Source organism: Amaranthus tricolor, chromosome 12 (assembly GCF_026212465.1).
Source record: "Amaranthus tricolor cultivar Red isolate AtriRed21 chromosome 12, ASM2621246v1, whole genome shotgun sequence".
NCBI lineage: Eukaryota > Viridiplantae > Streptophyta > Magnoliopsida > Caryophyllales > Amaranthaceae > Amaranthus > Amaranthus tricolor.
This window is the reverse complement of record NC_080058.1, coordinates 9,983,776-10,010,323: the sequence shown is the minus strand read 5'-3', so window position 1 is coordinate 10,010,323 and position 26,548 is coordinate 9,983,776. Positions and strand designations below refer to the sequence as shown.

The 26,548-nt window shown below is 33.4% G+C and overlaps 1 protein-coding gene across 2 annotated transcripts in view; it reads right to left on the bottom strand.

The window, feature by feature from the left end:
- Nucleotides 1–25,412, bottom strand: part of LOC130828165 (protein PIR) — a 40,313-nt gene extending 14,901 nt beyond the window's left edge. For both annotated transcript variants that reach the window (XM_057693999.1, XM_057694000.1), the window contains exons 1-18: nt 25,214–25,412; nt 25,010–25,093; nt 20,667–20,739; nt 18,348–18,412; nt 17,793–17,870; nt 17,411–17,530; nt 17,229–17,299; nt 12,061–12,153; nt 8,642–8,711; nt 8,443–8,507; nt 8,109–8,304; nt 7,845–7,993; nt 7,242–7,335; nt 6,892–7,107; nt 6,363–6,574; nt 5,117–5,267; nt 2,717–2,885; nt 2,444–2,520 (exon numbers count right to left, since the gene is read on the bottom strand). In XM_057693999.1, coding sequence (XP_057549982.1) covers nt 2,444–2,520; nt 2,717–2,885; nt 5,117–5,267; nt 6,363–6,574; nt 6,892–7,107; nt 7,242–7,335; nt 7,845–7,993; nt 8,109–8,304; nt 8,443–8,507; nt 8,642–8,711; nt 12,061–12,153; nt 17,229–17,299; nt 17,411–17,530; nt 17,793–17,870; nt 18,348–18,412; nt 20,667–20,739; nt 25,010–25,063 — 1,953 coding nt within the window. In that variant the 5' untranslated portion in view covers nt 25,064–25,093; nt 25,214–25,412. The remainder of the gene's footprint in view (nt 1–2,443; nt 2,521–2,716; nt 2,886–5,116; nt 5,268–6,362; nt 6,575–6,891; nt 7,108–7,241; nt 7,336–7,844; nt 7,994–8,108; nt 8,305–8,442; nt 8,508–8,641; nt 8,712–12,060; nt 12,154–17,228; nt 17,300–17,410; nt 17,531–17,792; nt 17,871–18,347; nt 18,413–20,666; nt 20,740–25,009; nt 25,094–25,213) is intronic.
- Between the last annotated feature and the right edge of the window lie 1,136 nt (nt 25,413–26,548).

The following is a 26,548-nucleotide window of genomic DNA, read 5'->3' as shown; positions in this document are numbered from 1 at the left end:
GGCTTTATTTGGCTAAAAATTATGTAAGCAGCCTTTTTATTTCATCAAACTGATAAAATATGTGGTAAAGTTCCATAATATTGATAAAAAACACATAGTCCAAAGAGGCACCTTCTGGAGACATTGGTTGTAGCTTGAGGTTAGAAAATAACCCTTTTAAAATAGAAGAATTACTTTTGAGAAGAAATTCTACATGGCTTTCCAAAAGAATTTTATTATACCCCAAAAAATTAGTGCTCTACTTATGTCTTTATATTCTACAAAAATACTTACAGAAAAAATCATCTTCAATTTGTAAACTAAATCATAAAGGCACCTTGAAATTTTTTACTTGGATTACTTATTCAAATCCACATAACCTTTATTTTCTTCTTGGTGGAATAAATACTAATTTGATTAGTAGTCTTTCATAACTAAAATGTAATTACTAAGTCCTAGAATCATAATCAACAACTATTACACCAACTAGCTCAGATTAATTTTTCCAAATACACTTTAATATTTGGCTGGGAAGAGTTCTAGAAAAAGGTTAATCGTTTCATATTTGCATATAACTAATAAGACAAACACTAGTCTTGTTAAACATTTCAATTAAATAGAACACCAAAATTAATAGCTAACATTCATGTTCCAAGCACCAATAGCATCTAAAAATGCAAACAACTCTATTTGACAACCAATCACTACATGAACAACCAAGCATTCCAAACAAGCCTAAAGGATAATAAAATATAACTTAGTGGCAATTGGCTTAACATATAAGATGCCAAAACAATATAATAAAAAAGCCCCTAAATAATGCTCCACCATCGCTTTATATCTCTTTAACCATTTGACTTTCCTCCATAGTGATAGATACACATCCCCTAATTGAATAACCAACGCTTCATGAAAATCATATGTGGTACCAAGGGTACAAACCAAGTAACAATGACTATTCAAATGTGAGAATCAAACTTGTAACGAAGAAGTTGTGGCCCATAGAAATTGACAAAAGTTCGCAGACCTCGGAAACGAACAAGCGTGTTTTTATGTATTCATATCTTTTCATTTAGTTTTATTTCTTATCTTGGTGGATCCATTGGTGATTAGAATTGTGATTAGATTAGATTTCGTTTTTAAACTCAAAATAGGATTTCTTTTTTTATAAATACGGGCTTTATAAGCTAAGAGATTTCAGAATAAAAATTATAATCAATAAAACTTCATTTTGCAAGTTTGTGTAATTCTTGTGTTCGCTATTCGTGATTGAAGTGAAAGAAAGTTGCAAACAAATCAAGTGAGTGAAGCTTGATTGGAGCGAGAGGTGCAAGCTTTTTGTGAGTGAAGTAAGGTGTTCTCATCACGTTTGGTTGGTTGAAAGATTGTTCAACCACCGGTTGCATTGTTTGCGTATTCCGCGCAACAACTTATACTTTTCTAGACACCTAGCTTGGTCTTTTGGCCATATGTAGAATTTTCTTGCTCGTGATATGACCTTTTGTGATTCATAGCTATCACAATCATAAAGACATTTGAATGATAACAAATAGGACGAAAATTTGTCCCTTTAGTAAAATGGATTCTTTAGAATACAATCAATGAAATTAAGGATATAATCTTCTCAATATTGTTGGCCTCATAAATTTTCCAAAAAGAAAGGCAAACTTAATAACATACCAATATTCCTAGTAGAACACCATATAAAACTATGAGGACCCAACATATTACATTCCTCAAAGGCTTTCTCTAACCAATCTCCCCCTTCAAAAGGTATCCTGTACGAAAGTAATATCTCAATTATAGCCTATCCACCATTTACTCTACAAAATAAATTCATATCTGACTCAAAAATTCTCTATTAATAGCATTTATGCATAGATAACTTCCTTTTAATGTTCTCTATCTCCTCTATAGTTTCTCTTCATATGTCCATAAGGAACCTCAAACACGTATCCTTAAGCTTAATGTTTTGGTATTGGCTCTACTTCTCAATCAATATATAACTTTCTCTAATTTATTCTTAAGCTCCATACTCTTACGAAGATCCATCAAACAACTGTTGAATTATAATCAAGTAAGCAATCTCCCTTGAAAGGAGAGTCTTTCCTTCCCTAGTATAACCCTCAAAAAACCTTCTCGATATGCTTTTTGAGCTTCTAATTTATAGAACTTGAGGTACTATTATGGTTAATTCACTTGTGATTTAGAAATACAACTTCAATACAATTGTAGTTAGCATTAGATATAAAGCTAGTTTAAACCATTTGACACAACTCAGCTCTATGCAAAACATGTAAACCATTTGACACAAATTTGATATATGTTTTGAATAAGGAAACTAAATCAGAAAAACTTCGGAGTTTTGAGATAGGAAATACTAACTCATTTTTAAAGAATGACCTAGATAATCAACCACTTCCCAAATCAAAATTCAGTTGCATGGAGTTTTGGCCTGTTTTACCTGAATGACACGAGATGTTTCTAAATAAAATTCTCTAAACCAAAGGAATCCAAGATCTGTGAGTGTTGATATTGTCACTGCAGACGAAATCACGAGCGAAGATTAGCTTTTTTTTGATAGCAATTGTGAAGCCAGAAAATGTAGCCGCCTCTAAAACTTTCTAGACTATGATATAACATCACAGAAATAGTCAGCGGTAGCTCATGATTCTATGTATGAGCAATTAAGTGTATGCAAAGGACAACTGATTAGACTGAAAACTAGCAGAAGAACCTGTGTAGTCAAGCAAGTGTAAAAAGAAGCCAAGCTTGTAAAAGAAGGTTTCCAACTGTTTCAAATCCTCAACATGTATGTCTGACCCAGTATTGCTGAAGAGCCCCCCCGGCTTTCTCATGTTTCCCCCGGAGACAACCTCGTAAATCAGGAACTGCAAGCAGTGGACCTGAGGAATCCATATAAAAATGGATACAAAACATCAAAAGAAGAAAACATAGCAACACATGCTTGATCAAATGTTGAATGTTACATGCTACTTCAATCAACAATGATTAGAGAAAGATAGAGAGAACAATAAACAATGATATATATATAGGTTGAGTTCAAGTACGAACTATGCTTAAGTGTGTACCTTGCAAATCTGTTATTTTATGACAAAAAAAATGTTACTATTGGTTTTTTTGTGTAACTTTTATGGTTGAAAAGTAACATTTTTTGATGCAAAAGTAACACTTTGAAAAGTGTTATGTTTTGGCAAAAACGTGTTACTTGTCAACCATAAAAAATAAAAGAAAAAAATAGTAACACTTTTTTGCCATAAAATAATAGGTTCGCACGGTTCACACTCAAGCACAGCTTGCACTTGAAACAAGATGATAAAGGCTATATATATATAAATATATATATATATATATATATATATACACATACATATATATATATACATATATATATATATATATATATATATATATATATATATATGTATATACACATACATATATATATATACATATATACATACATATATATATATATATATATACATACATATATATATATATATATATATATATATATATATATATATATATATATATATATACATATATATATATATACATATATATATATATACATATATATATATATATATATATATATATATATATATATATATATATACATATATATATATATATACATATATATATATATATATATACATACATACATACATACATATATATACATACATACATATATGTATATACATATATATATATATACATATATATATATATATATATATATATATATATATATATATATATATATATATATATATACATACATATATATATATATATATATATATATATATATATATATATATATATATATATATATATATATATATATATATAATAGATCTTTTAGAACCTAATACCCTTTTGAAAAAAGATAACAAAGGCTAATATATTAGAAAAGCAACTTCTAATAGTTATTACTCCATGATTTTTAATAATATGTTACATAACAGGTTTTTCAGGTACGGTAAGCTCAAAATCCGATATAATGGGTGTTATGTAACGGAATGATCTCATTTTTATTCCATGCTTCAATATGTTACTATGGCTTATTGTCCAAATCAAGATAAAGAAGAACATGCATACATGGTGGTTTGTTGGACGTGTGACATTGAGCAAAAACATATTGACTCATGCACTTCCACGCAGAATATTTAGAAACAAACTTAAGGAGGCCAAATCGACAAATAAAGGAACATTTTTAATTAGTTTCTAGTTTTAGTAGCAAACCATATTTTTGCACTATGGAGATGAGAGCATTTAGTGAGTGAAGCAAGGGGTTGTCATCAAACATATGGTTTGAGCACTCTAAACACTTAGATTATGCAAACGTAGCATGTGTAATTATCCCTATGGAACTACATATTCCTGATAAGCCCTAACAACTGACTTGATCTTCTGATCATATTTGGGGCACTTTGTATTCAAAAATGGATGATAATATTGATCTAAAAGAAGGCATATTAGAGGATGAAAATTGAAGTGTCAAATTCTTGCAATGGTCGTCAAAGATATAGTTTTTGAGGTTGTGTGGCTGTGGTATTTAGCTAATTTTCGGTAGAAGGGTATTGCACTCAACTCTTAAGTGAAGGAAGTAGAATTATTTATTCTAAATATGGGAGTTCATATAATTGCTGTTAACTCCAGGGAATATTGGATGGCCTCTGTTTTGTTCTTGCCATAGTGGTGACAGCTAGATTTTTCGTGTTATCAATTTTTTTTTTTGATGTCGACTCTGATTTTCTGTAGGTTCGTAATTTTTACCTCTTGTTTTGGTAATGAATTCATCATAATTGTCAAAAAACATAACAAGAACACATAAGAGTTTCCAGGGACTCCTACTCATCCACAGCAAGTACAATAAGATGATGAAGCAAAAGCCATGCAACCAAGTCTAGATGTGAAACCTTTTTCGTAGGCATCAAATAATATGACCCCCAACCACTCTCTTCAATATGTAGAATCATTCATCAACTATCAGACGTCTTCTTTCGTTGACAAAAATGAAGCAAATGAACAAAGGATTCCCCGGGTTACCACAGATAAAATGAATATTGCTAGTAAAAGTAGCAGACAGTAAGCAGACCTGAGCTGCTGTTGGTGCCACTGGTCTGGGATACAGGTAACTCCCTTTGTTTTCTTCACCATGCTGTGAAGATTGCATTTGCAACTCATTCTCTTGCTTGCTTGTATTTGCCATCCAATCCGCTGAAAGGGTTCTCATATCAGACAAAATCCTGAAAAATCAATACATGTTAGGAGAGAGAGGGATGAACACATAGAAGAAACAACACAAAACCAACATTTAATGTGCTACAAATAACAGAAGACCTAGTTGATAACAGTGTCAAGTATGCATCAAACCACTCTACTTCTTTTTTTTTTTTTTTTTTTTGTTCTTGGAGTTTTGGTTTATGCGGTCTCCATAACGCTGTTTTGACCATCATCATCTCCAATTATATGATAAAAAGTTTTATAGTTAACTTTTTCAGTTTACGCTACCTCTCTGACCTAGGCACTTCAGTTCAAACCCACATCAAATCCTCGTATAGGTGATCACACATCCCTTAGAAAAAAAAGGCTGGGTAACACTCTCAACGCCCTAGCGGCCTTCAGTAAAACATTCCTAGTATGCAAGTGGCACTAGTGAATGTGAAGAAGAGGCACTAAAGAGAGAGAATACAATGATTTAGGAGTGCACTTAGCTGCGTTACAGACTTACAGGTGAGTACGACGCTGAAAAAGAAGGCACAGGGAGGATAAGGAAGTAAAAATTTTTGTTAGGGAGGAAAGGTAGAGAAAGAGTGGTTATAGTGGGATGTATTCTTTAAGAATGAGGACTTGAGGGTGAGGCAAACAACAAGGTTAAGGACAGCAGTCAAGGAGGGGAGGTGTCTGTGTTATAGATAGCAACTGGAAAGATGTAAAAGACGATCCAGTGTGTAATCAAATCCAAAAAAATATCTGTCTTGTCTCCTAATGAGTTTCTTTGGAAACTAATTAGACTCTCCACACAGAAACCAAGCTGCACCTTAAATCCTTAATAACTATGTCATTTATTCGGTTACTGGGTTATAGTGGGATGTTTTCTTTAAGAACAAAAGAGTACAAGACTAAAAGCCTATACCATCAATAATAATAACCTTAATAAATCAACTTTTTTTTTCCTTTATGGAGAAATTCCGACAAGGTAGAGGCTGCTCATCACTCGTTCCAATGAAGTGCATAATATGTTTTCCATTAACCCATAGGGATTATTTACATAAGTGAATATTATTGTAAGAGTTCTCAGTATGACTGTTAATGATCAATGCAATTACTCAAATACCCACCTCGAAAGATCCTTTTTCTTTCTAAAGGTAGTACGTAGCATAGTTGCCAAGGTATTCTGAACGAAATCTTGAACTTCAGCATGAATTGTTTCCCACAAGGCATCAGCAACTAAAGTATCGCAACGGTGCATCATTGATCCAATGCTTTTAATATATCCAACAAGCTCAACCAATGCTCTTCTCTCCTCAGCACTGTAATTATACCGCACCACCTGCAACACAGTGAATGATTCACAACCAGCAGAACCATACTGGCATAGAATAAAAATATAAGAACTTTAAAGGACTACCAATCTGTTAACCCACTTTATTGGAATGATTTAGTATTGACACATTCAGTGAACTGATTCCCTGCCAATCAACATTCCTTCCGACTCCCCCTAACACCCCCCCTCCCCAAAACCAAAAAACAGATACAAAAGAAAAACTTAAGTACTGTATCTTTTTTTCTCGAAAAAAATAGAAGATGCAAGCAGAGCACTATCATCTGTAAGAAAATAACACTAAGAATAATTGATATAGAAAGTGCCTTCTCATAGTCAGAATATAATGTCGAACTATGATTGGATTCTTCAGAAGATAGATCCTTGCAAGGGCGAGAAAATTTCCAAGCACATTGTTCCCAAATGCGGCCTGTCCACCGACTAAGAAGTTGAAATCCTTCAACAACCATATCATACATGTTGCCTTTGACATCTTTGGACCACTCAACTTCTGCACCCTCAGTAGACTTTAATAAATCTAACTGCAGAAATGAAAGAATATTAAAAAAAAAAAATTCAATCTCACCATATCCTCGCATCAAAACACATGTATTATTGCGCTCAAAACCTGCAAATGGTAGATTATGAACATACAAGAAAAAACATGACGTGATACCTGATTGATGGATGAAATGAAACGAACTGTAAAATCATCATGCTCAGCCCGTATAGCACCAATATGGTTCACTATAAGATATTGTCGCTGATAAGTAATGTAAGTTAAGAAACACCAAGGAATATACTTATTTCTTATACACTTGCAACTGTAAAGTACACAAACATTGTATGTACCTAAGGCTGCCAGTGACATCTTGCAACATCTTGTAGTCAATAAGCAAAATCAACTATTCTTCCAAGTGAACATACAGTTTGCTAAGTGGACTTTGCTTTTAAAAACTAATGATTACGCTATCCCAGGATTATATTGAAGTACAAACATGGAAGAAAACTGAAATAGCAAGCGAAAAACTTTAAATCACAGAAGGGCAGTTGAACCGAGAAAACAGCATAAGAAACAGGCCAAGAAAGTCAAGAAAGTTCGAGGCACAATCATATACATGGACTAGACAAATATATGTGCAAGCATTACATGGATACCTATATGTGACTTCCATGCTTGCATTCTAAGTTGCACAAATATTAGTAAGAAGGGATTATTGCTTAAGAAGAAAAGGACTCTTAGGAAATAAATTAATTAATAAACACATATAAAGGATATTCTTGAGCTTCACGAGGCTGAAGTTCATGCGGAGCTGGAAGAGCAAGACGAGTTTGGCTGACGAAGTTCGGGAAATATGATGACAGCTCTTTCATTATAGCAGCAGGAGAAAGATGGAGGTCCGGAAAAGCAGGTATAACTGGGTCACTCTGGACATCATTAGGATGGGAAATGTTAAACATCTATTGTTGCACCATAAGTAGAGAACTCTTAACAAATTTAAATAAAGTGAAGCAACAGTTACAAAAATACAATCACCAATACCTTGAATATGCCAATAAGTCGATTGATTTTGACCCTCTTATAGAGTGCTTCAGTATCTTTTTCTGATGTAGTTGCTAAGACCACAAGAACAGGAAGGACACGCAAGAGAACATGCCGCTCTGGAAAGAGAAGTGCGAAATCCAACTCCAGTGACTCAACAGCGAAGACTATCAAAGCTTGAAGGATATCCTCTACACTATCCATGGTCAAGAAATGTCCCAAGAAGAAAGAGAAAGCATATATAAATCTATCTAACAAAAACAAGCCTTACTCATGAAAGCCACAGTCTAAACACCTTAATTACAAATATGGCTGTTTGTATAAAAGAGGATACTTGTTCACCCTGAACATCTCCACGTGCAAGTTCAATAAAATAGCCCACCTCGAGCTTAAGAAAATCTATCAACCACCAAAAACATGTACACTCAAAGTTAAGTGTTCTTCTAAAGTAATTTCACAATGCTAATTCACTGAAGAGTTGAAATATATAAAGATAAAAACAGACATAATATCTGTACATAAATTCCTCCCACCTGTAAATCATCCAACTCCTCCCTCATTGAGTCGATGTCTTGCCATTGAACACTAACTTGAGTAAACGTCCTGCAATGAAATCATTCACAAAATGGCAGTAAAAAAGTATAGAACTTGTCATATAGTTGTTTTTGACTCCCTTCCCCAAAAGAGAAATGAAAAAAAGCTCGCCAACGACACCACACTCAACCGATAAATATGAAAAAAATGGTTTATTTCAAACAACTCAAGAACAAAAGTGCCACATTGATATGCCAAACAAAAATAGCATCAATTGAACACTAACTTGAATGAAATTCCAACAATCAAATTAAACAAAAAAAGGCAGTAAATAAAGTATAACTCTTGTCATAGAATTGTTTTGTTTCCCTTCGTCCACAAAAATAGATAAAGAAAAAGAAATCACTCGCCAACGACATGACATGACACACAACAGATAAATAGGAGCAAAAGGATGTATTTCATATAACTCAAGAACAAAATTGGGACTATGATATGCCAAAAAAAAGATAGCATCTACCATGTCTACTATATGGACAACAAAATTTCAAGAAATATCCAGGTAGATCATTAGTGCCCATAAACTCAAAGTTGCTTACTTCTAGGTTGAATTTAAATCATTTAAACTGGTTAACTTCTTTCCATCATCCTACGGTCAATCATCAAATTGTGAATGTATTACTCATTGCAATGAAGAAAATTGCCACCTCAAAATCTAAGAAAAATGATTTCTTTTCTTGTTAGAAAAATGAAAATTTTGCATCTAAGTGCCATTAACCCAACAAAACAAAGTTACACACTAAGCAAGATGCCCAACAACAAACCAACTAGGTTGGGCCCCCTTTAAAGCACTAACCAACCTAGTATTTCTTTACAAATTGACAAATTCTCAACTCATCTAAGGTTGGGCCCCCTAAGTTTCACTTCTCTCTGAGTCTGAATTTGCTTCACAATAAATTGAGTGCTACTAAGTTTACTCTTGCAAATAACTGATTTTTTGCAAACCAATTCCAATAAATTAAAACCACTAAGGGCTGCAAATTACGCCCTTTTCTGACTGCAGGAAGGCTGCATCCTTACAATTCCAAGCTAAACTAGGACATCATGTTTACAATTCCTATTGAAAGGACATTGAAAAAAAAAGTCTAGGGACTCATCATGGATCCTACAGCTAGGGCAAAGGGTATCAGCTGAAACACCACACGAAGCCTATCTCTGATTTTTAGCATGTTCTATATAGCTAAGGCAGAGAGGTTCTATTCCAAACACCTTTAGACCATCTAATCTTCTCTGCAAAAGGAGATTATATGCAATCTGAATGGAATAAACTTTTCCAGCAGCTTTGAGAGGAAGAGCATACCCTTCATATGGTTTCAGCAAAATGACTAGAAAAGGCTTCTGATCATGATTCCTGACATATTTTTCAAAGCAATTAACAATGGTTCTCCTGGAAATGGAGAGAGCGTGTATCTATATATACCTAGACTTTAGGGTTGGTACCAGCAGGTTTCTTCTCAAGCTCTTGTAGACTGCACATGCGGTCCTCTCTCCGCTACTTTTCATAGTAGTAACTAGTAACAGAATCTTTGAGCAAACTAATGGGCCAAGCTCCAATTTTCGGATAGCTTATGCATTAAGAATAATAGTGTCGACCGAATCATCATCACCCCTTTTTGATCATCATAATCTAGCTTTTCGCAAACGTTCCTAGGTTAACATGATATATGTATATATGTGCCTTTAGGTTTTCTAAGAACTATTAGGTTGCGGGTCAACTTTCGCAACAGTGCACTAATTCTTGTTGGTGGATTCTGAATTCGAATCTAGAGCTCATTTCTTTGGTTGCTCGCATGGAATTTCTTCCTTAAATCTATTTGGTGTTCCTTATAAGTGCAATGCTTTTTGGGGGAATTATCTTAAGAGATACCAAAAGAAAACTCGTGGGTGAAAATCATTGTTCATGACATGCAATCATCATAAAAGAAATTCAAGGGGTAGATTAACAACTCATAAGAAGCAAATTTGCTTCCTGGTTACTATCCTGAGAACTAACTAATATGGTCTCGAAGCTTATAAAACGAAGAGACTTCCTTTGGACTGAAAATTGCTTCAAAAAAAGGTTTCTAAGGGTCACAAGGATGCTATGCCAGCTACAGAATAATGAAAGTTTTGCCATGGGCCAACAATGGCTGGTTTCGACAGGGTCACAGAGGAATGTATAATGTCAACTAAAGAATAATGAAAGCTTTTGGCAAGGACTAACAATGGTTCCAACAAGAGTTTCAAGAGAAAGCCGGCAAAAGAATAATGAAAGTTATGTATAAAACTCTTGTGACAAAGTAAATTAGAGGTTTGAGATAAAAATGATTCATAGAAAAGAATATCTTCTAGCTAAAAGACAATGTTGATTCTCATATGGAGAAGCAAGATAATATCTTCACATGGAATAGGCAACTAGCAATCATTAGTGGTAAGTAGCACGTGGTCAAATCCTACATTAAATTCTAAGTAGAGAATGGTTCAAAGACTTTGTTTCGGGGTGTTGGTGCAAGAATAAATCCGAAAAGCTCAATTTTTAGATTTTTTTGGGACTTCCTTTTGTAAAGGAGGAACATCATAGACATATTGGTGTGGAATGCTAATTTAAAAGAAATTATAGATTACCTTTTCAAGACTTCCTATTGATTGGGAAGAAGCTCAATCTCATGTGTTTAGGAACGTTTTTCTTTCAAAGATGTCTTTGCAAAGGAGAAGGGTCAAATGTTTTGGAAGCATGACAAAAGCAACAACTTTTTAATAGGAGCTTTTCCATCCATTGATATTTAGAAGACCAAAGTTCCATCTAAAGCTTTCTCTATCTTACCTCAGAAGTTGGACATGCTCTAAAGAGAAAATGCTTACATTGAAATCCATAATAGCTTGTGCTATACAAAATCAGTTTGTCATCTTTTAACTGTTCAGCCCATAAGTTCTCTTTGGCACTTGTTGGCACATGGCCTTATTTGGAATCAACAGTGTGAAAGGTGTTCTTATAGTTTGGATTTGAAAGAAACCAATATTAGCACGGTTAGAATGTGGCTTTCCCTTATCAAGGTTTCAAGTGTTTCTTTTGAGGACTTGGTATGCTAGACTCCAGCTTTGGCCACTCACCAGGAATTTGATGCTTCAAGATCTTGTTGGTACAGAATAATGCTTCATTATAACTCCTTGTGAACACAGGTAACAAACCCTTGCGTCGTTATGATATTCATCCTTTATTACGTACCAGACCGAATTAAGACAAACAAAATTCAAAAGATTTACTAATGTTCAGGCTTCCAAAAGATTAAGGGATTATTCTCAAAACATACTTATTAAAGAAAGGCAACAAGTAAACACACAGCATTTAGATCTACATAGAAAACATAAAAGATCATACCTCTTGTACCAAGAAAAATCATTTGGTATGCTTGCTTTTGCATTTTTAAGATGGTCAAGTTGCACTAAAACATCAATCAGCTTCAGCATCGACCTGTAGTATAGAAAATAGATTTAAAGGAACTCGAAAAAGTATGTGCAAATTCACTTATCCAAAAAGAAGGTACACGCAATTTCTTTTTCTTCATCAAGCAGTTTATTGAAAAAGGAATGGACAAATAAGACATATGTTAAAATTTCCTCAATACAAGAGCAAGAACAAGCAGAAGTTAGTTTAGCAAAATAGCAAGACAAACCCTTCATATGACGAATTTGTATCGTATACCCCAGCTTATTTGGCTAGTAGTACATTTGGTAAATAAATTGGCAGCAGGGATCAGGATTCAGGTTAAAGGATAATTAGGTACTGGATTTTTCCCCTTCGAATGTAAGGCATTAATATATTTTCAAGCTTGGGTGGTAGGTAATAGGGTACTGATTTTACCCAGGAGAAAAGTGACCTCTTTTGAATATCTATTATTAACATCCAGGTCATAGAGGAATCTAGGCACAATGCAACACCACAGAAAAAACAGTTGAGAATAATGAAGACCTAACATAAAAGTTTACATTATTCTTAGAACTAGCATAGCCAGAAACAAATTGCACATGATATAGGTGAACAAGCCCATGGGATCGCCCATCATACAAAATTGTTCATACAAATGGCACATGATAAAGGTGAACATAGTTGAAAATAATCAAAGACCTAACGTAAAAGTTTACACTATTCTTAAAACTAGCATAGCCAGCTACAAATGGCACATGATAGAGGTGAACAAGCCCATGGGGTCGGCCATCATACAAAACTGTTCCTCTAGGAATAGGTGAAACAAATGTCATAGATGAAAAGATCCAATATTCCCACTCAAAAGTCAAACACAAAACTACACACAATAGCCATCTCAGAATTTTTAAAATACTGTTTAGCCTAACAAGTTGACCATGCAAGGATTTTAACTTTCTTACCAATAGTGTTTTGTGCTTAATCAAACATACTGATTTCATGAATAATTGTGAGGTAGAAAATTAACAACTTGAATCTACAAGGCATTTTAAATTAAACAAGTCAAAAATTTTTGGTACAACATTCAACAACTTTCTCCATTGCTATTGTAACACCCACATAACTAGGTCCAACTTCAAGAACACTTTTAAGAGAAAAATTATGAATCAAGTCCTAATCATAGGAGAGTCCGCGCCACATCTATTTCTAAGAAATCAATGTAAGATTAAACAAACTTATAAAAAAATTTGGTAAATTTAAACCAACTAAACAAGTATTTGAACTTAGAAAAATTATAAACCTAAACTAAATCCTTAGAAATACTTATACTCATATTGAAATGTTCAAACTGAGACATAGCAACTAATATAACTACTTTTAGGTGAGCCTAACTCCACTTTCCCCAAGCGATTATGAACATGCAAATAAGAATGCAAGAAAACAAGGGATAAACTCCCAAAATTAGGAAATTGAGTAATTCCAACTCCATCCTTAAAAATAATAAAGTTAAAAATAGTTTAAGAAAGATAATATAATAAGGTTGACAAATCATTTTCACACATAAAGTAATACAACGCAAGCCCATTTCATTTATTTGAAATGTAACATTGAAAGGCATATAATCTAATTATTAAATTGAGGAAACGAGAACACTAGTAGGTCGAGGGTTTACGCTTATACCTACTTCAACTAAAGGATCGTCTCCTCATATAATCAAGGGCAACAGATAAGAAGATGTGCACACACCTACTTGGATTACAACAAACAGAAGAAAGACTAAACATTGTGTGAAGTATCAAAAAAACAAGTCGGTAGCTATATTAACCGAACAGGGTATACTTGGATCACAAAAAGTGGAAGGGCTACATTTTCCTCATGTTTTTTTCATAGACTATCATAGCCATGGATGATTAAGAATAGAAATTAGGCGGAATCAGTAATAAAGATTACAATGATAGTACAAGAAACTCATGCCAATGCAATAAAGAATGTGTAATTAAATGTACATGTAAATTGCATAATAAATTGTAGCCTATAAAGATTACAATTATAGTACAAGCTTTCAAGAGGCTTGGTGGCTCTTGAATATGAGTCAAGAAACTCACGCCAAACCTATTACAAATGAATCAATCCTTTCTCTTACTCTTCCCCCTCTATTTATACTAATCACCTCTAGATCTTATTCCTCCAACTAACTAATTAATAGTTACCTTTTATTAGGTAATTCCTAAATTACCCCTTCTAAGCCATTCATTACATACTGGCCCCAAAAGACCACCATATCCTCAAGGTGGATAAAGTGCAACTCAAGTCACGACGATTGTTGAATTGTTGCTAAACTGGCTTGGGAGAAAAATTTAGATACGGATATGTTGTTCTAAACATGATAATGACAAGCCAAATGCCCTTTTGGGACCAAAAAATTTGAAGGTTTTAGGAAATTGGCTAGAATTAAAATTGGTCAAATTGATGAAACAGGCCAAGAAAAAGAAATTAGAAGGTTAACATCGGGCTTAAGACATCAGCTATATTGTCATCAGTTGAGCTATATACTCCGTTACCCTTTAACCTAAATTCCTGAGCCTATTTACTGATTTCCTCTTTACAATCTAAAAACCAAACTCCTTATGTTGTTATGACCACCATTTTGTTTTTCTTCATTCCCGCAATCATCAATGTCGGCATTCAAAGACCCTTCACCTCCAAGCTTCTTTCTCCCCTTTTTTTTCATATCATCTTCTATATTAATTTGGAACTCCACCCCTAAAACATTTTAACGCCTACATTTCCACAAACCCAAAGTTGATCGGAGCCACCTCCATACCCGCAGCTCACAACATTGACGCGGTGTACTTTTCCTCGGCATCTCGACATCCTCCTATACCAACACTTGGGACACCTTTGTCGAAGATTCTCCACTACCAAGTCCCATAAAGAATGGCTAACCACCAAGTAATTTCCTCTTCTTCATTGTCTTTCTTCGTCTTGCTCTTTCTCTCTTCTCTCTTTTTTTATTTTCTAAACCCTGAGTGCTCATCCTTGTTCAATTTTTTCGGACCAAAACACAAACATCATGACTGAGTTTGAACTTTGAACTTGCCTTCCTCAAGGACAACATCCCTCACTATACTACTTCCCCAAAAATTTCAGATTCTTCAAATATCGCGGAAATGGAGTCCATTCTCCAATTTGCACAGATGCTCCTATTCCATCCTGTTTTCTTTCAATTCATCATTTCCAGTAACTCTAGTAGCAAGCTCTTCATCCTTTGTAATCATGCTTTTTATAATTTTGGCTTTGTCATTTGCATTGCAAGAATTTCCTTCATTCTCTCATTCATTTTTTTATAGGTCGACCAAAATTCTTATGATTTTTCCTTCTTTATAATTCTTTAAAGATTAGCGCGGACTGCTTGAATATGCTGTCCATAAAGTGATTTTCATTTTATTTGTCGATTATTGCAATTATCTCCTCTATCTTATTAAAGATATTGCTTGTAGAAGTTTTATGACGTTATTGCAAGATGATTCTGACCTCGACATTCGTTATTCTTGATCTCAAGAACTCTGTCAAAATTAAAATTCAACATTTTTCGACCTCTGACATGTATTCAGTCACCAAGAATCAAACATCTCTGATACTAATTATTATGGGTTGTCATAGCCATGAATAATTTAGAATAACTAATAGGCAGAAATAGTAGTAAAGTATAGTAACAATGATAGAGAAATGTGTGTAAATAGATAAACTTGACTGGTAAATCAAGAATGTCAATCAATGAATGTGTAATTAAATTTAAATGTAAATTGAAAGATAAATTGTAACCTAGAAAGATGACGATGATAGTACAAGCTTTTGAGAGGCTTGTGGCTCTCCAATATGAGTCAAGAAACTCAAGCCAAATCTATTACAAATGAATCAATCCTTTCTCTTACTCTTCCCCCCTCTATATATACAATTTACCTCTAAATCTTATTTATCCAACTAATTACTAATTACTATTTATTACTTAATTCCTAAATTACCCCTCCTAAGTCATTCATAATAGCTTCACTTTAAGTGATAATATGTATTAATAATCAAATTAGTAACAAAGGATACATTTACATATTTCTATTAATCATCATAATTTCCCGATCAATGTGATCAAATCTCAACACAATCAATTCATAGGCTTATTTCCCAATGTCAGATTTGTACCTTTTTTTTAACTTATTGCTAATATATTCAATAATCATAATAATTTGAACCGGAAACAGCATATTAATTTGTCATCTTTATCACTGTATCATCCATATTTTTCTCATTAATGAACCATAGACTTTTCCTGTCAGAATCAACCAATATTAAAAGTATATCAACTATCAAGTTACGCCACCAACATCTTTACATAAATAACATAGCAAAAAAAAAAACATAACTTTAATAATAGAAAAGTAATAGTAATAGTTTTAAAATAATACTTGCATGATTAATATCATCAAGCTGATAACAAATTTATATGTCACATTCGTATTTTGTTCACATATGACATAAAAGTCATGTGAAAATAAGGGGTTATACTAAATACGTGGACATTGAATATTACTTTTTGAAGCGAGCCTAGAAATATTAAATATATACTCTTAATATTCTTGGTCTACATATTCAATGTCAGATTTCTTGTAATTTTATAGGATGAATATGATTGTAAGGAATTTGATAAAGAGATGAGAAAAACAAATGAATGAATGAGGAATTATTGGAAAATAAGAATGCTATAAGTAATGAAAATGAAACTACTAATATATAGGGTGAGTAATATAATAGTTGAATAAGAAATAGTTGAGGGAAGTTATTAAGAAAGGTTGTAGTACAGTCGAGGAAGGTTAAGAACGGTGTAGTGGGTGGTTTAAAACCAATTTGTGAAAGTTAAGAGAGGTGAAAGTGGGTGGTTTGAAAATCAGAACATTTTTTTTACATTTAATAAATAAGTATAAATTTTATTTTAAACCAATTCAAATATTACAATTATATATAATATCATTTTGATCTAAAAGAATCGTAGAGCCACAAACCCTTAGCTAAAATGATATATTCTTTGCAATCAAGATCAAGTTACCAACAGCTTCATTACTACTCACCAAAAATGAGTTACTGTAGGGCCATTAATACGTCGCTCAGGCCTTGAAAATCGTTGCATATCAGCTGCTAGCTGCATTAGACGCAAACAATTATTAAACAAAAATGTTTGGATAAGATGGTAAAAAGGAGGCAGAGTGCAAGTCACTAGAGGTCAGAGAAAAAGCACATAAGGTGGTTATACTTTAGATGCTGCTGATGCCTGCCATCGCTGAATTTCACGTAGACGACTCATCTCCAAATCTAGAACTTGATATGTCTCCAAATATAATTCAGCTTGGCTATGTTTCATGGAATCAGGAAGCTGCGATTGTCAATAACTATGAATCAGAACATAAATAAATATGGGGATGATGTCTTTCGCAAAACTAATTACAGATCAGAATCAAAGACAAAAGGTTATAAGATTTCAGGTTTGGCTGCTCATTCTAGGGGTTTGATGCTACAGTCCAAATAATAGAGCAAGTTTTAAATTTTAAAAAAATTACCCAAATATTTGGTTCCTAATGAAAATTAATTAGTAAGGATCATGCTTATAGTATTTCTACAAGCAAACTGAAACTAACCTGAGGAAGAGCCTTTATACAACTCCGATATGTATAGAGCACAGACGCCATTTCTTTCCCCTCGTGAATCAGAGTATTCTGTGTAGGAAAATAAAAAGTAGAATAAAATAAAGATATTATTATTTTAGAATATTATGTTTTTAGGAAGTTAAGATCTTTTTTAATATTTAGAATATTAAGGTTATTTTGTTTCCTATTATTTAGGTTTAGGTTTATAATTTGTTTCCTTATTTTTAGTCCTAATCTCATGTATAAATAGAGGTGTTCCTCTCACTAATAAATTAATACAAATCCAGTATTCACCGGACTAAACTCAAACCGAATTCCGCATTATGATTTTCTACATTCTGTGTGTAGGTTCCAAAGCGAAGATATGTTAGATTAATACATCACAACAGGACTAGTTAAATGTACAAACAGGGACACAACACAAATATACAACATAGTGAATTGAAAAGAGTATTCATACTAAAAAAAGCTAAATAGTAAATCTAGACTCTAGAGTCTACATGTTTCATAAACCTAGGAGTAGAGGATGGCGGACAAAATACCTACCAGCTGATTGAGAGCTTTGGTATCTTCTGATAGAGACAGGCGATAAGCAGCAACATCACTGTATTCTGCATAAAACACAAATTATACTTCGTATCAAAAGAGAAATCACACAGAAGAAAAGACATCCTCTATTTAATTATTTCGCACAATAGAAACTTTCATCACGTAACACTTCTGACCACAATTTGAAACATAGAACTAAAAAACCTGGGTAAAATCTATGCTTTAGCAATAAATCTTCATATTTTGAAAATTATAAACTCCACCTGGAATGCTTGTTGCTCATTGCAAGTCCCAAACCCAAAAAAAGAAGGCATGTGAACGGAAGGTTTGTGACAACCACCTCACTACAATCTAGTCACATCCCATGATCATGAAACAAAAGTTTATTTCTCGTGGAGGCGTCCTCCTTCCCAGCTCAGTGACGTGCTACACATCCTACCATGAAATAAAAACTCCCGCCTTACTTTACGAAACGCCCGCTATATAACCTATTTGAAAGTTGCCGCGAGTTAAATCCCATTATATAACAGTCCATGAAATTTTATGGTCAAAACGCCGCATTGACCGTTACGTAACGTGTAATGCCCGTTATTTTACCGTAATAACAATATTTCACCATTACAACATTATTTATCTTCCTATTAAAATTTCATAATACCCATTACCTTTAAAAATTACAATTACTTAAATTATAGTTACTCATAACTATAGTTGATAAACAAAATAATTAACTAATTGCTAATAAGTTAATTAACGATACACTAAAGAATCTTAAATATTACAATTATAATAGCTAGTTGCATATTATTGCATAATAATAGTATTTCAACAACAAAAATGCAATTATAAATTCAAAACTCTCCTTATGTGATTTCTTTTTCAAAAATCACACTGCATCAGCCGCGATTCGCGTTATTTCTCCATTATAGCCATTTTCCACGGCATCACGACAGTTTTTGCAAACGCATCCGCGTCCGCGATTTTTTTCCATGCTTCCTACATCTCATGATAGTAATTTGGCCCTAACAATGATGATCCTGCTCAAGTAGAAGGATCTTCTCATCCATAGAGAACGCTGTTCTTGACGTTCAAGAATTTTTATATCCCGTAATTAAGTCTAACTGTTTATTTTTATTCATTTTATTCGTGGGAGCTTTATTTATTTGTTATTACAATAAAGCCACATGGGCTAAAAGCCCATTAAAGTAGAAGTGTAACTTTCTACTTTTGGAAAGATTCTTGTACCGAAAGTGAAAGTAGATGGGGTACGAAGAAAGAGGCCACAAAAGACAAACAACATCACAGAAGAAAGACATAACCTCAAGATTGAAATTTAATCCAAGAAGATCCAACTTGGGGAAAAGGCCAAATAGTCATAAGATCTTATCCAAGACCCAATTATGATAGTTTTGTCCGATGATCTTTCAAGCGCAATCATAATGGATTCAACTTCATTATTAGTTCAATATTAGTCGGTTAGCCTGAGTCGAAGATAAAACCCAGTCCAAAGAATACTCATGTAGATGACGCAAGTTTTCTAGTTGGCGCCAAGACAAGAGAAACCTCTCCCTGATTTTGACTTTCAACTTTTGATTGTTTTTTTATTAGATTTTCTTAATTATTGTCAAAAACAGCGGAATAGCGAAAATTACTCATAATGGTTCTGGTTTTTGAGTTTTATTTTTGGAAAAAATCCTTCAAGCAATCTTTTCTTTATCTTGCATTTCTGCCAACAAAGAGTTTTCCTAGCCTACATTGAAGTGCTATCTGACTTAAGCCATTTCTACTTTATAATTTTATAATCTAATTATTTTCTTATCACTCATTCTCCCTCATCATTATCATTTATAATCCATTTTATATCTTGTTGCGTGTTAATTTGTCAATAAGGCATGGATCAATAACATTGTCCAGTTGTTTTTGCAGCTTAGTAGATTGTTGGTAAGTCAATTTTCCATTATTTGCCTTCAATACATACGCAAAGGTGGCTACTCAAAGTTGTCATTTTAACCATTTTCTTCTTTTCATTTCAAACTAAATTATTTTTGATTGAAATTTGAGAACTAATATTTCAGTCCTTTATCGGATGAATGGTGATTACAATTTTGGCATTCTACAACAATTGACTATTCTTGTGCAGGATTGATTCTTAGATTGATGTTTTATAATTGAAAGCTAGGATGATTATAAATTGTTTTATACATATGAGCTATTTTTTGTTGGTTTTAATAGTTCTAAGAACAAAAATTAAAACAAGATTTCAATATATCAAGAATCAAAATTGTAAATAAAAAAAAATGTCGAACGAAGCCTTACCAATCGGACTGGAAGTTGCCCCTCTATCAGATGATACCCATATAGCTGGCCCTTGCACCTCAGGTTGCTCATCCTGAAAATAATACCATTACTAATAAACCCAAACTCACAAATGAAGATAAGTTGCTAACACAAATCAAACAGAAGTTATGAATTTACAATACTTAAACATTATGCAAGAGAGATACACACAGGAAATTGGAATTCACCGATACATTTATTTGCTTATCATTGAAATAGGAAAATAAAGACAAACACTAGTAATATTGCTTTTAATAGAGACTCATCCACATCAATTTTAAACAAGGAATATTTAAAATCAATTTTAGGTTGCTCAAACCACCCTACAGAACCCAGAAAAACATGGCACATTCTTCGTACATTCTCGATAGGCCAAGATTTAAAGATTTTGGTTACAAAATGTATTGGAATATAGTAAAATGACTTACTATATCAAGTGCACTTCTTGTTATGTGAATCTGCATATGATGTTTGCTATCAAGGGCTAACAACATTTTTATCATCATAAAATTTAAAACGTAAGGTTGCATACATTGTAACCTCAAAACTCGCATAGGTGAGAGTCAATTAATGGAATTGAAATAATGAAATGTTGAATTACTAGCATACTATAAGAATTTTGATACTTGATTACTTTCATTAACAATGTTACGGAATTTATAGGAATACAAAACTTTCGTGTGATATGCAAATCACAATCACCTAAAGATTTCTATTCTAAATACAAGATATTCATATTGACACTCATAATACATGAGATACTAAATAATTAGTTATGTACACAATCTAAACTAATTAAAGAAAAGATAAGTACAAGGAATATGCAAAGATAGAAAATAGAATATTCACTTAATACGCCCCCGCAAGATAGACGGTCCAATGACAAGGCCAATCTTGGAGATCAAGAACGAGAATCGAGCACAAGATAGTGGCTTAGTGAGTACATCGACTAGTTCATCGCCACCAGAGATATGAATAACTCTTAAGGAACCTTTTTGTACTTTGTCACGAACATAATGAAAATCTATTGCAAGATGTTTTATTCGTGAGTAAAAAACGGGATTCACAATATAATTAGTACTGAGATTATCACAGAAGATAGTGGGTGTAGTGGTAAAAGTATAACCAAGTTCCAAAAGTAGAGAAGATATCCAATCAATTTCAGTAGTAGCAGAAAGGACAACTCGGAACTCAGCCTCAGTGGATGATCAAGCTTGAGTCTTTTGTTGTTTTGAGCACCATGCTATTGGATTCGTACCCAAGTAAACAATATAACAAGAAGTGCTACGACAACTATCCTTGTCTCCAACCCAATCAGCATTAGAAAAAGCATGTAATGAAAGAGGTTGTGAGAGAGATGAATTGCCTGTAGATGGAGGAAATGTCGAAGTGGTAGGAGGTGAATTACTAGAATTTAAATTATCATGAGATGTTGTAGTGGGAGGAGAACTACTAGCATTTATATTATGTATGTTAGCATGAGAAGATGGAGTAACAGGATTAGAAAGAGAAAGTGGCATTGTAGTGTCATTAGAGTTATTTGAGTTAGAATGGGGTACCGAGGTGGATGATATAGGGATGGATATTGAAATCCAAGAGTCAGGATTATGCATTTTAGAAGATGGATATTGAAGTTATTTGAGTTATCCCACATCGATAAATTGAAAATGGTGTGCACTTGTATCTTCCCGTTAATATGCTGGCATTCACAATAAGTCCAGCCTAATTTAACATGGTATCCGAGCCAATGGTTCGATCAACAAATTAAAAATGGTAGGTTCGAAAAGAATGGCGTTCCTACCCTAATTGATTACTCCCACATGCGAACTTGACGGGGGTTCGCATGTGAGGGGGGGTGTTGGGATGAGTTATCCCACATCGATAAATTAAAATTGGTGTGCACACTTTATAAGCTATTAGAGACCTTCTTCCCATTGCCATATGGTTTTGGGATGGTATATATCTCCTTAGCTTATGAAGTGTGTGCACTTGTGTCTTCCCGTTAATATGCTGGCATTCACAATAAGTCCAGTCTAATTTAAATGGCATTCCTACCCTAATTGATTACTCCCACATGCGAACTTGACGGGGGTTCGCATGTGAGGGGGGGTGTTGGGATGAGTTATCCCACATCGATAAATTGAAAATGGTGTGCACGCTTTATAAGCTATTAGAGACCTTCTTCCCATAGCCATATGGTTTTGGGATGGTATATATCTCCTTGGCTTATGAAGTGTGTGCACTTGTGTCCCCCCGTTAATATGCTGGCATTCATAATAAGTCCAGCCTAATTTAACAGCATCGAGATGAAGTTTATTGTATGGGAATTCATTTTCAAAGAGACATACATGACGTGAAACATAAACTTTGTTGGTAGAGGGAACAAGACAATAATAAGCACTTTGAGTAGCTGAGTAGCCCACAAAAACACAAGGGGTGGATTTAGGTTGGAGTTTATGACTATTATATGGACGTAACCAAGGGTAACATAAACAATCAAAACTCCGAAGTTTAGCATAATTAGGGGGGCAATTGAAGAGAATATGAAAAAGGGATTGGTTCCGTAGTGTAGGAGTAGGAAGCCGATTAATAAGATAAGTAGCAGTACAAAAAGCAAGTGGCCAAAAAATAAGAAGCATGCTGGCATGGGATAGCAAAGTGAGTCCAGTCTCAACAATATGACGATGTCGACGTTTGGTATATCTATTATGTTCAGGTGTGTGGGGAGCGGAGGTAAGATATGAAACACCACATTAAGAGCCCCAATTTAATATATTCCCCACCATTATCAGAGTATAGTTGTTTGACTGGTGTGTTAGAATATTTTTCAACTAAATTTTAAAATCGAATAAAAACTTGTAAAGAATCTAATTTGTGTTTAATGGGATAAAGCCACGTGTACTTTGTGAAATGATCAACAAACAGAATGTAATATTTATAACCATCATAAGAGAGCAATGGAGATGACCATACATCAGAGAAAATAAGAATGTGAGAGTAGATGTAGAAAAAGGGAGTTTGTGAATTTTATTAATGTTGCAGGAATTGCTTGATTCTAAAAGGGGTGAAGATTTATGCGAATGTGATATAAAATGAGACACTAATTGTGTAATTTGCGTTAAAGGGTGACCGAGTCTGTGGTGTCAAGTCAAGGGATTGAGTTTGATAGCAACACATGCACTAGGAGAAGAGAATTGACTATCATAGACCCCATTATTAGCAAGGCCCTATAGGATAATTTTGTGAGTGGAGAGTTCCTTAATAATAAAGAAAGAAGAGAAGAATGTTATTAAAATATTATTATCCATACATAAGTGAGAGAGAGATATGATATTTCTCGAAATATTGGGAACACATAAGACATTTGATAATTTGAAGGAAAATAAAGGAGTGTGTAAAAACATAGATCCAATATGAGTTATGGGAAGAGAAGTACCATCGTCGATCACCAACTCTTTATAACCGACGTAAGGAAAGACAAAGCATTAAAATCACTAGTTACATGATGGGAAGCACCACTGTCTAGTAGCCAATCATGGTGAACTGCAAATAAACGCTCGTGGTATATGCTCGTGGAGTAGAAAAAGTGGTTCCATTTGTGTGAGCCATACTAGAGGACACAAGAGTTGGAAAAATAAGTGAAAAGATTGACAAGAAATAAGAGCTACAATAGGAGGTAGAGAAGAAAATTGGGAGAGAAATGGAAGTCTAATACCATATAAGAATTTTGATACTTGTTTACTTTCATTAACAATGTTACAGCATTCATAGGAATACAAAACTTTCGTGTGATATGCAAATCACAATCACCTAAAGGTTGCTATTCTAAATACAAGATATTCTAATTGACTTTCATAGTACATGAGATACTAAATAATTGGTTATGTACACAATCTAAACTAATTAAAAAAAAGATAAGTACAAGGAATACGCAAAGCTAGAAAATAGAATATTCACTTAATACATACTCCCAGACTCCCAGTTTCCCAACCCACAATTCCACAATCCACAATCACAATATCACTATACTAATCTTTTAATACATTTTACTTTATATTACAATGCAATATACATACCAATGAAACTAAGTACTAATTAAAGAGTTCATAATCTTGTTGAATAACCTCGAAAGACCAATTAAGCATGACCTCTTTAATTTATTTCTTTTTCCCTCATTTTCTCATTCAAAGACTATTAAGCATGATCTCCTTGATCTGTCTGGCTCATACATACGTTTTGAACTTACCTTTGACAAGTAGTCAAAATTTAAAAAAATAGATATATAGATAAATAAAGCAAAAATTCATGGCAAGAATAAGAACCTCAAGTGAAAATGTAGATAAAGCAGCAATGGCTTCTTCAACTGGAACAGCCATGGTATCAGTACTGCAAAATATCTATACAATCTGCAATTACAAAATCATCATTATAATTGGAAGAAACAAAACGAAGAATTGGCACAAAAATGGAGAATAAGCTAAATTCAACGAAGTCAACATGAAAATGAGTAAAAATCGAAGCTATACCTTGAAGATTGCGACAAAATGGCAGTGAAGGAAATAAGATCTACAGTAGTATAGAGAAAAGGGGGGAGGAATGAGAGAATTAGGAAGGTTTTGAAGTGGTGGGATTGGGTAAGGTGAAGTTAGTTGAGCTTCCGTAACTTCAACTTCACTTGAACCGGTTTCCGCCTTGCTCCTCTCCCTTCCAAATTAGTATACATTTTCTACAATTCTATTCTATTTCTCATATGGTAGTTTTTGATACATTTTTCATCTTAGTAGTAAAAAAAAAAAAAAAAGGATTTGTTATATTTCTATTTATAGATTTTTATTCATATAATTGATTTATCTTTTTATTTAATCTACATATTTTACTTGCTTTTATATAAATTACACGTTTTTATCTACTATTTTCCTTTCTTAATTTCTACAAAAAATATGCTTTTTTGATGTGGTATTTGACAATTTTATTAAAATAAATTTCATGTTCACCTTGGTCCCAATTTCAAACCCTAGACTCGATCGGATTCGACCCAACGGGTCATTGATTTACTCCATTTTTATTAATGTTATTCAATAGTATATAAATGTCATAGTTTTTTCATTAAAATAACTTTTTAAAGATATTTACGGTTATTTATAGAATAATGACTCAAAATATAAATATTGTGGAAAAAATTGTCACTTTAACTCAAAATACTAATGTAAAACTCAAAAATACATAGTAAAACTGGTCGGATCGATTAGATAGGGTTCATTTCCAAATTCTTATTGAAATTTGACTGGTGTATACAACCCTAACCTTTTTGGACAAACATTTAACAATGCTTTGGAGATGCTTAACATTATGTTTGGATAGCAAATTAGGAGAGAAAAGAAAGGAATGGAAGGGGAAGAGAAGGAAAGGGAAAAAAAGCGAAAAGGCTATATTGTTTGTATAGGAAGGAAGAAAAGGGGAAAAAAATTTATTTTCCTTCTAAATCTTTCCTCTTATAGAGATTTGGATGTCAATAGAATGAAGGGGACTTCATCCCTCCAAATTCCTTGCGTCCAAATCCTCTCCTTTCTTTTTTATTATCCAAATAAGGAGATCTCTATCCCTCTAAAACTTTTCTTATCTTTTCCCTCAATTTTCCTCCATCCAAACAAGGTCTAAATGTTCGAGGACATGACTATTGTCCTCAAAGTTGACAAGCTACATAAGCCACACGTTACTTCATTCAAACGGAAGCAACAAAACTGGAAAGGTAAGAAGACAAACTCATTTGCTAAATATACCGTTGGAAAGATCTTAAAATCTAGTTTCCAATGCCGCTTGTCTTACATGAATATGATCTTATCAAAATTTATGCTAAAAAA